Source organism: Camarhynchus parvulus, chromosome 1 (genome assembly GCF_901933205.1).
Source record: "Camarhynchus parvulus chromosome 1, STF_HiC, whole genome shotgun sequence".
NCBI classification, from domain to species: domain Eukaryota; kingdom Metazoa; phylum Chordata; class Aves; order Passeriformes; family Thraupidae; genus Camarhynchus; species Camarhynchus parvulus.
The window spans coordinates 64360463-64374446 of record NC_044571.1 but is presented as its reverse complement, the minus strand read 5'-3'; the positions used below and the strand labels follow the sequence as shown (position 1 = coordinate 64374446).

At 38.9% G+C, this 13984-nt stretch overlaps 1 protein-coding gene across 2 annotated transcripts in view; it reads left to right on the top strand.

Moving 5' to 3' along the window:
* COG6 (component of oligomeric golgi complex 6) overlaps window positions 1-13984 on the top strand; it is a 60434-nt gene that overhangs the window by 37874 nt on the left and 8576 nt on the right. For both annotated transcript variants that reach the window (XM_030953332.1, XM_030953410.1), the window contains exons 14-15: window positions 11487-11618; window positions 12173-12340. In XM_030953332.1, coding sequence (XP_030809192.1) covers window positions 11487-11618; window positions 12173-12340 — 300 coding nt within the window. The remainder of the gene's footprint in view (window positions 1-11486; window positions 11619-12172; window positions 12341-13984) is intronic.

The following is a 13984-nucleotide window of genomic DNA, read 5'->3' as shown; positions in this document are numbered from 1 at the left end:
TTCATTGAGGCAGCCATGACATGTCGCTGTGGTGCTGGGTATTTCGGAGCCGCGCCCAACCCGCGGCGCTGTAAGTTTCCCTGCAGTGGAGTCCCGTCCTTCTTGAAGCGCGACCTACATCCTGCAGCACTGTGACCAAACTTATTACATCGATTACATACACCTGTGGCACCATTCCCTCCCGCCTTCTGTGGGCGGTTAGGGCAATTTCTTTTTAAGTGCCCTAATTGACCACATACAAAGCATGCACCTGCTAAAACACAAACAAATCCATGTCCCTGCAAGGACTGGAGGATTATCTCAAAATCTTGGAGGTGAAGAATGGATCCTGATTTGAAAATGAAACATTGATCTGTTCTGTTTCAGTCTCTATGCAATATTGCATAGGAAATGTAAGATAACAGTAATTAGAAATCAATCAGATAATACCAATACATACATAACCAATAACACATCTGAAATCATACAATTATCAATCACTGCAACACTGAACTGTCATCCCAGAGTCTGCGACAGCTGATGAACCTTAAAACAACAGAGAACTGGAGAACTCATGTCCGGATTCATGTTTCTCCAAACTCCCTTTGAAAACAGGCTCAGCTATCATATATGGTCAAATTGTCAAGCCAAAGGGACTTGAATACTTTTTGATGCAGAAAACATCTGGGCTGATTGTCAATCATTCCATTCAAGTAGAGCTAGAACTTGGCCAGAGTTCGAACTCTAATTGATGGACATCACTTAATACATTTTAAAACAAGACTCTTAAAAACAGCAATTATGAGTAGGAAACCTTAGAATTAAAAATCAATCAAACCATTAAGTAATTGAATTCCTCCGAAACTTCTGTCTGGATAGAAATTCTTCAAACACAGCAAACCTCTTGAATTCTCGGCTGCAGTACTCTATAATAACTGAAGAAATAATGACTGAAGAAAACCATGAAACTGGCAATCTGGATTCAAAAGAAACCCAAAAAACATGAGTAGTTAAGAAACAAAAAGAGAAGATTCTGAAGAGACACGTAGATGATCTTGTAGATGATCACACAAAGAGATAATGAAACACATTAAAGCTGGCTGTAAATATTACAACACCTTGATAATAATTCTTATCATAAATTTTGAGAATTCTCATTATATAATCAACTTATCAACAGGAAGTGTTTGAAGGGGTTATCACGATCTTTTTAAAGTATTCATATAGCATTAATAACAATCCTTATTTATCAGTATCACCTATAAAATCCAAAAATAACAAAGGTTACAAACTCAATGCCAACAAAACTCTGAACCATTGGAGAATCAGCTGATGATCCCACAGATAGGATCTGATTGATATTTCTCAAATGCTCTGTCTTCAGAGATATTTCAGGTAATTGAATCATTACTAATACTTCTATCTTTATATGGTAGCTTCCTTCCCTTAGAGGCATTTTTTACAATAGAAGATTTCCCTCTACATCATATTTCGAATAACATTGATTTGCACAGGTTTCCTTTTTTTTTTTCTGTATCTTGGGCAAAAGCCCGGTGCTTTCTCACTTTACACTGATTTTGGACAGCTTTTGACTCTATCTTTTGCATCTGAAGCCTGATCATCTGGTAAATGCTGTTTCCGTCACTTCTGTGGGACCGGACTGTTGAGGAGCTCGGTGTGTCTCACACAACATGTGCTGCACCCGCGAAAAATCTCCAACTTGAGATTTTGATGGAGGCTGAAACTGTGTGCTGGCTGCTGTGGTTGCCCGTGTGCTGGCTGCTGGGGCTGGCTGTGTGCCCGCCGCCACGGGATCGGAGCAGGGCCGGTACCCCGGGCACCCTCTGCACCCTGACCACGCCCCGTCTCTGCCTGTGACCGACACCCGCGCTGCCCTGATCCTGATCTGGCTCCGTGCCAACGCCCGCGACCGGCGCGCGGTCCCCGCTCGGCCGTGTCCATGCCGCGTCTGCGAACTGGGGAAAAAACCCTCCCGCTCCGACTTCCCGTGCGCTTCCCCGGGTGGCCGCTGCTCGCGCGCCATCGCAGTCGGGCGGCTTGTCCCCTTCAGCGCGTCTTTGACACCCCTTGCGTGAAACTGCGCCGCCGCAGCGCATGCGCCCGCCTCCGCCGTGCCTCCCGCTCCCGCGGTCCCGCGCTCCGCTCCGTCCGGCCGGGCCCTTCCGCGGGCTGCCCTCGCCGCCGCGGACCAAGCCCTGAACGGCTGCTGACCGCCCGCTGTTGCGATTGCGTGCACCGCCCGTGCGCTGTCGCCTCCAGTGCTGCTGTACCTGCGACTCCCCCCGCTGCCGCCGGCACCAAAGAAGAAAGTCCACAAGGTCCTGTCTGTGTATTGAAAATCCTGTGTCCTTTGCTATACTTAGCAGTCCATCTATGGTAGCCTTTTCTAACGCTGATGCAGCGGATCCCATCCCGAAACCAGACCGAAGTCTGCCTGACTCACCCAGTCAGCCGTGGCCACGAATTTTTCCTGCTTCTTTGAGCAGCCTGCTTCTTTGAGCAGCCGGGATTTCTCCACCTTCTCTCGTCCGCCCTTCTTTCCGAGATCACGTCGGGGTCACCAGAAATGCCGCGGCCAGGTGGAGGGGAGAAACACACCGATGCGATGCGAGTAAAAGAAGCTCCATTTATTGCCTCTATCAGCGCTACTAATATACAGTAAAACTTTCTTGTACACGCGATCACGCAGAATATGATTGGATCCTCCGCCTTGTTCACGAGGCTGGCACGAGTCTTGTCTCTGCAGTCATTGGTTGCCAATCCATGCTCATTGGTTGCTACATATGACGATAATCATTTCTAAGTTTTGCTTTTCTGTAGCCCTGGAATTCCGTTATTCTGATAAGCTTGGCACATAGTACTTCTATTTTCCTCTCCTCAAGGACACTGTAACTGCTACAGCTACTTCCCATGCCTGCAACCCCCAACAGTGGAGGTTTTGTAAATATGTATCTAAAATCCTGTGGTTAGCAATATTCTTTGGCAGAACAGTTTACATATTTTTAAAATCTATAAGAAGAAATGAAAGTAGGAAATTTTATTAAGTGCAATAGAGCAAAGTCAGGTGATTGAGGTGTATAATTTGTATTAATGCATCATCAGATCAGTTAGTTAATTGTGCATCATTCCTTTTTTGAAGTTTCAAGGTATATCCCAAAATGATAAGCTAAGTAAAAACAAAATTTGGGCTTTTCTGTCTATTATAAAAGTAATTTTACTGCATGAACATTGCTGTAACATTTGTAAATGCATTTCTAAATTATTTAATCTACAAAAAAATGGAAAAAAATACTTCATTTTCCAGAAACTATTCTTTGTGCTGACTTGTAATTTGCTGGCCACTCAGTCAGGTTTTCTGAGCTTTGTCAGTATTGTTCTGTGATTCCAAATGAGTTTTCTCATTCAGCACAGTCTGTCTGGTCCTAATTTCCTGTCTTTCTGCAGGAGCTGGGGAATGACTTTCTCAAAGAAGCAGTTGTTCCTCCTCTCCCAGATACCCCAGTGACCCCTTTCAGTGGTTTCATTTGTTCATTGGGTTACTCCTTAGCTGCTACCACCCTCAGTCCAAACTGCTAAAGTCCTCTTAATGCATTGTTGCTGTCGGGTATTTCCATTTGAATGCAGGATCATATCTGTAATAGTTCCTTTGCTATTAATGCTTCTTCAAGGATCAACTAAAGCTGTTCCTAAAGCATGCAATGGACAAGGACAACATTAATTTACCAAAAAACATTTTATTTCCTAATATGTAAGCTAGAATAAAAGTTTGTAAATTTTCCTTATATGAAAAGAAATCAGTGATGGACCATAGCAAGAATGTATGACTGCTTTTTGCTTACAAACTGCTTAAGGAAAAAAAAATCTTGGCTTGAAAACATCTCTTTATTAATCTCTTTTTTATTTATTTATCCTGTTGAGTATTACATCTATACTTAATTAAGATCCAGCATGGTTTTCCTACTAAAGTAACTCACATTCTGTGAGGTTTTGTTTTGGGTGATACACTGTTTTCAGTTTGGAAATGTGTAGAATTCAGATGAAGGATGATAAAGGAATTACGATCCTCTAGTCCATAGTGTGTGTTCTTTCTATTGTCAGTGTGAGAACGTTGTGTATTCCTCTTTGCCCTCTTAGTTCCCCTTCCCTCAGCCCCCAGTCTGGATGTAACTGGTTCTAGATGCTGTCATTGTTTTATAAAGTAGTCAAATTTGCTTTTACTGGCCTTAAATGAAGGCAGTGATTGCCCTGCCACCTTCAGTGATGTTTTATTACAAGTAATGAATGGCATACCGAGCCTACCATGTAATGGGAAAAGATCATAATATTGCTCTTTCTCAGAAACACATTTATAAATTAAATCTGAAATGTCGACAATATTACATTGCCTATGTGCCCTATGAAGATCTTTCCTAAAAATATAATTGAGGTCAAGAGCTTAAAGAGATTTAGAAGACTGTTAGATATATGGGTAACAAAGGCCTCCACAATTATTTATTAATCTGCTTCAGGAGTTAAATGTGAGGTAACTCTATGTCTGAGGCGAAATCTTCCTGTTCTAATGTGTAGTTCTTGTAACTGAGTTTTTGATAGTCCTCTGTAGCACCTTCTATTATTACCCTTTGTGAGTGGATTACTGAATTGATAGAATGATGGCTTATCTCTTCATGACTGAAATTAGTTTTTCTTCATAAAAAATACAAAATTTATAGGCTGATTACACTTAGAGAAACATTAGTTTCCATGTGATAAAGATGTTTCTTTTATCATAAATTTAATTCTCCTGTTACTTATTTTTTTTGTGTTAGTGTACAGATAAGCAGGTTTTATGCCTTTTCATTTGTCTTTGTAAATTTAGTACTGAATGTCACAATGCCTTTACATTTTGAAGAAACTGAAGGTTGCTTTTTACCATGCTTTTAGTATGTGTTCAGACCAAAATTGTGTATATGTATTAGTAGGATTTTCTTCACGTCCCACTCTTTTTCCAGCTCCTTGCCAGCTATGAATGCAATGCAATTGCTTCCAGATTTTTTTTTTATTTTCAGAGAAGATTACCCCCTGGAAGATAGACCTTTTGTGCTTACATAGGCAATTACAAAAGCTTCATTGCTGTTCATGTTGTGCAGCTAGAGAATATTCACTGGGAAAATTAGTAAATTATTTTTCACTTGAACAGTCTGGGAATTGTGGTTTCTTGCTTCAATTTAGATTATGCATCTTAAGGCATTGATAAGCCTGTTTCAAAGAATAATAATTGTCCAATACTTCAATTAAAATATGATCCTTAAGATAATTTGAATAATTTTGGAAATACATTAAAATGGAAATGGGATGTTCTAAAGTAAAAATACTTATATTTCTATAAGTTTAAGTGCCTCTGCTGTTTAGATTGTTGGAAAGGAGTGAATGGCCTGTCAAGTAGACAATTTTAACAATAACATTTCCTCAGTGTCGTCTGTTGTTGCTGATAATTCTCTTTTTTAATATCTACATTGTATCTAGTAGTTGATAGACCAGAATATGATTTAAGCAAATCTTTCACTTAAGTATAGCTAGTTGGGAACATTTTTTAGACAAAGCAGGTTTCATTAAATATGCTAACTCCTCAAGATCCCAGCCTTAGGATGCAGACAAATGACAGGGTGGTAATTGGATGTCCTCATCGCCACAGACAATTTAATTCCCTAGATTATTGATTATCCTGAGTTGAGCATTGTCTTCAATCTGCCTGGGATTTAATTTCTAAAGCACAGGGGGAAACTGAGACTTCAGGCTGTTCTTTCTAGGACAAGAAAATAGCTTCCTCTTCACATCTATTTTTGAGAAGAGTCCCATATTACATAAGGAGTGTCACTAGTGTGGAGGTGTATGGAAGCTTTTAGGCAGTCTTAGATCAGGATTTTCTCTCTTGGCTGTCAAGCCATTGGTGTAAATGACAGAGGGAAATCCCTGGTTACTTCAGAATACTTACTGGTTTGCCCAGAAGCTCTTTGCTCTGAACTTTTTTTTCATTACATAAGAAAATCTCAAGCATCCTGGTTGGAATCTGAAAATAAAATACTCAGCAGCTCTCAACTTCAAACTGTTTGTTCTGAGAAAGCTTTTTTTATGGTGTTCTCATTCTGGCTTCTCAGGTAGCTCTGTTTGAACTGAAATCCCTGTAACAGAAATATTCAGCAGACTGCTGGAAAGCAGATCCATTGTTATCAAAGAAATGCAGTACACAAGGGAGTCTCTTTGGTTCCGACACTTCTTGAAACCTGTCATGAAGCTTGGTAACAGTTGTTGCGAAGCCACTTTTTTTTTAGGGTTTAAAATGCCATTCATGGCTTTGAGATTCTCAGGCTGCTGTAGAGCTCATTGTTGACATCGTACAGAAGCTGTGCATCCCCAGCCACCTCCTGTGTCACTGAAGGTTTGGTGCATCAGCTCACTGGAGATGCGGTCCCTCCTTTGCCTTAGTCGCTCTTACTCTTCAGAGCCAGTGTTGGGCATTCTTGCCAGTACTTTCTAGTTCTGGTAGCAGTTGTTTTGTTCTGGTTCTTGGTTGAACTAGAATGGTTTTTTGCCAGTATTGATGTCCTTATGCTGAAAAAAATTGTGTCTGTATTTGTTGCTTTTTAGCTTTTTTGGACCCAGCCATGGGTCTACCAAGAGTGCTAGTAAAGTGGATCAGAATTATCATTAAAGTCCTTATGTATCCTTTTCCATGTTTCTTTTCGCTCTGTGCTTATAAAACAAATGTATAGGAATTCAGGATTCTGCTTGTGTTACTCGTTGTCTGGTTCTAAGAACAGCCCATTACAAATGACCACTTTACAGAGGATTATAAATCCAGGAGAAAACAATGAATGAAAATAATCATCATAATGACAGAAACTGTTCCAATGAAACTGGAAGTTCAGAGTACCTGAAGGAGTGGAGTGGATGGACTGCTCTTTCAGTCCCCTCAGTATCGGAGTTATTTAATATCATGAATCCATTGGTGAGGCATTTTAACAAGTGTGTTAGACCAACTGATGTCAGCATGTTTTATTGGACCACCTGTTAAATTAGGAGAGTGGGAATTTTCAATCCCACATGTCCTTCCTCTGGTTTCACTAGTGTTCCAGAACAATTATTAAAGGAAAGAATAATTGCAAACATTTAATAAAATGGAATGAGAATTATCATAAGGGCACTAATGAAGATTGTACCAAGCTCCAGTCATCTGCTGTCTGAGCTGTTAGAAGACTATTAGTAGAATATCCCAAATTAAGTTTTGGGATTATTATTCCTTAATGCTGTTCTTTTTAGAGTAGATGTATGCTAATTAAATGCTGTGGTTGCATTATCTTTTAAGTTTGTCAGTGAGAGAGATAGTAAAACCTTGCATGGGAATAATTGTAAACTTGTCCTTCATAATTTGATTCCTGCCAGAATGAAACCTATTAGGTTTCTGCGAAATCAGATGTGGGGCAGATTGAATAAGGCTGATTATTATTGTTGTGTTCTGAATGCTATTGTGCTTCTAAATGGATCCATGTGAACAAAGCAGAACCTAGTTATCTTTTTTTTCCAAGACCAGCTTGATAGCTGAAAAGAAAAGCATGCCATTAGGCATTCTACTTTGTTGACCTCTGTAGGATCCTAATAGGACCAGAAAATCTTAAAACAGCTTCTCTGATAAGACACGCGCTCAGGTTTCTTGGAGTGCTGGTGAGTATTGTCTCAGCTGAGGAGAATGGACTCTGCAGTTGATGCTGCTCAGTGTTAACTGGCGGCATGAAAAATCCATAACATTTTTACAAGGTTCCCCTCTGTAGTACTTTGGATCCAGTCAGTGGGGTTTTTTAAAAGGCTGTATTTAAACCTGATTAGGCTCTTATAAAAGCCACTAACTTCCCATTTGAGACTTGTAAGTAGGGCTTTCTCTGTGGAGTTCTGTGTTTTAGATTACCATTTTGTTTTATTTGGTAGTAGTATCACAGAATTAAAGAATGGATGAGTTCAGCAGGAAACTAGAAACCATCTCGTCCAGCCATCTTGCTCATGACACAGACTGTCAGCTAGAGCAGGTTGCCCAGGACTTGCTCTAGCTTAAGTTTTAATATAACAGAGGATAGACTCTAAAACCTCACTGTGCAGCTGTCTCCAGTGCTTGACTAACCTCACAGTAAAAAACTGTTTTCCTGTGTCTTAATTTGTTCCCATTGCCTCTTGACCTGTTTCTGGACACCACTGAGAATTGCCTGGCTCCATCTTGATCTCTCACTTCACATATTTATACACATTTATAACATCCCTCATGAGTCTTCTCTTCTCCAGGCAGAACGCAGCCTTTCCTTGTGTGGGAGGTATTCCATTCCCTTCATGAGCATTGTAACTGTTAACTTCCTGATGTTAAAGTACTGCAGTATATAAAGTTCTGATCAACTGTGCAGTATTTTCAGAAGAAAATTTGCCCTTTTTTAAAATGTAACCTTTAATGTAAATGAGAAAGAGAAACAACATACATGCGCACTTCTTAATCATTGATGCTGCCTTTTCTTTTTTCTGTATTTTCCTTTGCTGTTTGTAAAATTCTATAAGACATCCTTTGAGCTACTTGCTCTCATAGACAGAGGAACCTGCTCTGTTATATGTTTGGAGGAAGATTACTGGCTTGGTATCTGTTCCCCACTGATTAATATGCAGAAAAGAAGATAGAAATTTTTGTACTAAAGCTCATGTTCAACTTTTAGTACCCATTTCAGAATTCATTTCAGTTTTGTATATTGGATTTTAAAAATGGACAATTTCTTGGGCTTTTTTAAAGCCTAAACAGCTGTTTGGCTTGATTTCTGTATGACTGAACTGATAGTCAAAACAAATTAGAGACTTAGTACTGTGTTAGAGTATGTTTTAATGCAGTTGAACTCACTGCTGCAGAACTTCCCTAATCATGTTTTAGTTTGCTGCTGTCTAGCTTGCATCTGAAAGAGGTACTTCAAAAGTAGAACTCAGCATGTATTTGAAACCTATTTTTCTGGAAATGGGATAAAGTATAAAGATCTCTTCTTACTGCCTGTAAAACATTCAGGGCATCAATTATTTTTTATTAGAATAGTGATTAGTGCTCATGAGTTGGAGTCCATAGGTTCCTGTATAAATTCGAAGTGTCAGTTTTTAAATTTTCTGTTTTGATTTTGAAAAAAAAAACCCTCACTTTGTATTCATCTGTAAAAAGTTAGAATTTTCAAAATTAATATAGCACTACTTTGATTCTCTTTCCGCTTACTGACAATACTGTCTCTATTGCAGTAGTCAGGAATTTCAGGCTAACCCAAATAAAATTTAATGATCTAAATCTTTTTTCCTTGCCATATTTTCTTCTTCCATTTTGTTGTTCCTTGCTCTTACCTAGAAGACAGTGGACTGTAAAGGAACAGCCAAGTGAAAGATGAAGCTAATTTAAGAGCTTCTGAGCACTAGCTACCTCAGGAGACAAAAATTCTGTGCAAAGCAGCCTGAAATTATAATTACCATGATCTGTGTGTGTGTTGGAAGTGAAAACTCCATCAAACTCTAGTCTCAAAGTGATGCCAAAGTATCGCTGAACAGGTCCAGTTCAAGTCTGAGAATGGTGTGTTCAGGACACAATCAATAGCCTTAATAATAACAAGAAGAAAGAAAAAGTCGTTCAGTGCTGTAAATTTCAGTAAACTTTACTGCTGATCAGCACTAAGTGCCTCTTTTTTGAAATGCCTCTTACTGTTACTTTATTGCTAGAATATTTGTTTCATGCTTTCAAGACTGCTTAGGGTGAACAACTGTTCTCTGAACCTAATAGATTTAGATTTACATTAGTCCTTTGAGTTCAGTATACTCTCTTTGGGAAAGTGAGAGTAGAGGAACATTTTGTATTCAGAAGGATGGGAAAAGTTTTCATTAAATCTGTCTTGGTAACAGTGTGGGGACATGTATGTTATCTCAAATGTTTCAAGCACAAAGTGTGATGAAAGTTCGGCCTGGTTTCAAAGAGAGAGATGGGTTTTTTTCTTTCTTTGCTGGCATGTTCATCAGGTATAGATTAATTTCCAGAAGACTCTGTTATGTTCTGCTCTAAAGATGTTTGCTGTGCTCTCCTTGGTTTCTTTGGCCATCAGCCTCTGCCCCTTGGATTTTTATTTTTTTTAACTGTAGGATTCAAGCATCCATATTACTATGCCATTCATCAGTATTTCTCATTTGAGAGGGTATGGAACATGTTGCCCAGGACTTGGAGCCATCCAATGCTGCTGCCTTTTCTTTAGAGCTGGAGTCTTAAGAGCACTGCAGAAGTGCATGCTGCATTGCTCTGCTGTGGCCAGATACCCTGACTGATTCAGATGGGCCAGTCCCATCCAAACTTACTTCTCCCTACCTCCTTGTGGAGAGATAATGCCTTTAAGTCTTAACTTACTCGGTATTGCTGAGGGTCTCCTTACTCCCACATGATCCAGCCACATCTGTGTTTGCCCTTCCATGGGCAGAACAGAGGAAGGTGGGAAGTGGATTGTTGGCAGAGGGAAATGAGGTGGTAGTAAGGGATTGGAGGCAGCAGGAAGCCAGTTTGAGGCAGCATTGGAGACAAAAAGATGCAGCTATGTTTGGAGTAGAACCTAAGAAAGGAGTGTTGGGAAAAAGAGGTGCTAGATCTTCTACAAATGTTTTGTTAAGTGTTTAATGAGTATTTGCCTGTTTCAAAGAAAGGGCTAAAGTATATGAGCCTGGGTTAAAAACAGTATAAAGTTTCAGTCCATTTCAGGGGGTCCAATTTTCATAATTTGAAATTATACACAAACTTTGTTTCTTTATTTTTTTAAACATCTGCATTACCTGCTTCTTACCTTTGCATAAGCCAGCATGTCAGTTTGTGTAGTCTCTTTGCTGTTCATGTAGGTGTACGAGTTAGCCTGTGTGCAGTTCATTTGTGTACTGGCAGTAGACAAGGTATGAGCTTGCTGGGGATTGAGACTGTTGCATTTGTGACTGCAGCTCTCATACTCAGCATCACAGGAGCTGTGCAGTCTTGTCAAGAACTGCTGCATGCAGCATGGCTCTCATCTCCCAGAGCTCTGCCTACACTACATTCTGAAGTGTTTGCAGGAGGTCCTGCTCAAAGTGAACTCAGTGGTGCCAAAAAGGTGGCTACTCTTTGGCACCTAATCTAGTAAATGTATTTTTTTTTCACTGCCTAAACCAGTAGAGTTTGGTTTTCTCCAAATGGTAAAGTAGGTGTAGTCTGAATGAAATGAGAAATTCAGTGTTGCTTGTTTGGCACTGAATTATATGGTTATACTGAAAGCTGCAGGCAGTTATTGTCTGAAATGTGCTAGATTTGTCCAGTGTCAAATTAAAGTTCTTCTCTGTATTCTTATATGTAATTTTGTTACTAGCTCATTGCATTTGTGCTGACAGACTGGATGGTATTTGCTGTAAATGAGTTTAATAAGTCCCCACAAACAAATAATCTTGTTCTTCAGGTTGAGCTCCCACCTCCTGATCTTGGCCCAAGCTCTGCTCTAAATCAGACTCTTAACTTGCTACGGGAGGTTCTGGCATCTCATGACTCATCTGTTGTTCCACTGGATGCCCGTCAGGCTGACTTTGTGCAGGTACAAGAATGTTTGACTGCTTTGTCTGTGTGAAGAGGAGGGAGAGGGGCAAAAAAAGAATGTGTAAGTTAGCTTTAGTACACAAAAGTAGATGGAACATTAATCTTTTTGTCTGGTCCCATTTTGGAGCTCTCTGTCAAACCAGAGTTTGTAATGTGCTTAACAGGGTGACTAACAATATGGATAATTACAGCTGAGTATGGAGTGCTACTCTTAACACAGTATCTAAATTCAGTTATCCAATTACTACTCCATTAAGTAAATACACCCTCAAGATTGCACAATTACCAATTATCTAATCTGGGTTATTCTTCCTCCTGCTAGGCTGGAATCTGTTCTTGTCAGGTTTTTATACTTTCCCTATCACTGTGGTAGGTGATCACCTGCTGACAAATCCAGTAGAAAACTGCTTTCACAGTTGGAAACTCTCATTCCTCTTTATTCTACTTTGGGGAATAAATATGTGATAGAGACAGAATGAGGTTAGAAGCCTCGTGTGACATGATTTCCTCCCTCCCCTCCCCTCCCTCTTTTCTGTGTGTTTGCTGTTTTAGGTTCTGTCTTGTGTGCTAGATCCATTGTTACAGATGTGTACTATGTCTGCTAGTAATTTGGGCACAGCTGATATGGCAACCTACATGGTAAATTCACTTTACATGATGAAGACTACTCTGGCTCTCTTTGAATTCACTGACAAACGTCTAGAGATGTTACAGTTTCAGGTAAGCTTTAGCGCCCCCAAAAGAAAATTAATTTATTACTGATTTTTACACACTGTAAGTTGTGCTGTGAATATATTTATCTTAAAATCAGCCCAAAGCCAACATAATCAAAATCAGGGAAATGGCTAAGAGGGCTTCTTATCAGAGACCACGAGCAGATAGCATGTTTCATTTTAAACAGACAAAAAATTAGTACAAGATTTGGGTTTGTTTGGTTTAGTTGCAGATAAACCCAGACCAGTGAACATTTTCATTATCATAATCATTCTAATATTTATCTGCAAACTCTATGAGAAGAAGCAAATGGAAATTGAAATCACAGCCAAATGGCTGACTATATTCCATCATGCAGTTAGTACATCATCTACTGTTAGATCATCATCTATTTTGTACTAGAATATTGTGTAGCTGAAGTTACTGCTTCAGTCCTGCTTTCTGCCTCTCTTTTCTCATTTGTTTGGTTTCCCCTCGCATCCTGGGATAGTAGTTCATACGTGGTACAGTTTTGAAATGGAGGTCAAAATTTAGAAACTGTTGACGTAAAAAAACTTGGCCACTCCCCATTTATATTTTGCTACATGAATATGTCTGCAGTGTATCTCAGGAGAGCCTTGGGAGCTGGGGAGCTTGAAAAAAGTCACAAATTCTTATTTGAAGGGATCAGCAAGGATTGGCTGAGAGCCATTTTTCGCTTTCTAATCCTAATCAGAATTTCTAGCACCTTTTAGCTCTGAAACAAGTAAACAACCTCACCAAACTGGCTGGGTATTTCTAATTTCTTCTATCAGAGTTCCTTTCACAGTAAATGTTGCAATTGATTTATTCTTCAGAAAAGCAGTAGAGCTGAAGCTTACACATTTAATACCATTTACTTTCTACAAACATTTTACAAATACAGGAACAGACTGAAAAAAATCTTTAAGATTATACATAAGTAGGTTATTCAAGTGGAGTTAGAATGGCATATTTAATAGGAGAAACATTTTTCATAGAAAAATAACTCACTAAGACAGTTAAAAACTACAAATTGAAATATTAAGATTTCCCTTCTGATTTAAAAAGGAAAGTGTATTCTTCTAAACAATTTTAGGAAGGAAAAAGGTGAACTCTTTAAGTATCAGACAAAAGAATCTTACCTTTTACTAGACTTTAATATATTATAATATTTTTCTTTTCTTTAGGATTGGAAGAAAAGTTTGTGTGGTAGTTATCTGTAAAAATGAAGTAATAATGTATATATAACCAAATGTCTTTCTGAGACTGCTCAAACTGAAAAATGATTGCTGCTGCTGCCGTGACCAGATTTAGGCATTAGGTTTTCCTGCAAAGTAGAGGTTATATTAAGAATGTAAAATACTCTTACAAGTTTTTTCATATGAAGATAATTAAAACAAAGCAGAGAACTGTAATATCATTGTCTATCATTCTTTCAGTTGACTTTTTTCAAACACATGTTTATCGGTATTGAATTTAAAATCAATTCTGAGTATTATTTAGTTTCAGTTTCATTTTCCTTATGAAAGACTGTTTCTTGTTTATTGTAAAACTGCCATGTTATTGTCAGTATTTTCAATAAGAATGGAATGGTTTTTAAAACATACTTTCAAAGAATTATAGCAAAATAAAATTATATAGGAATTTTTA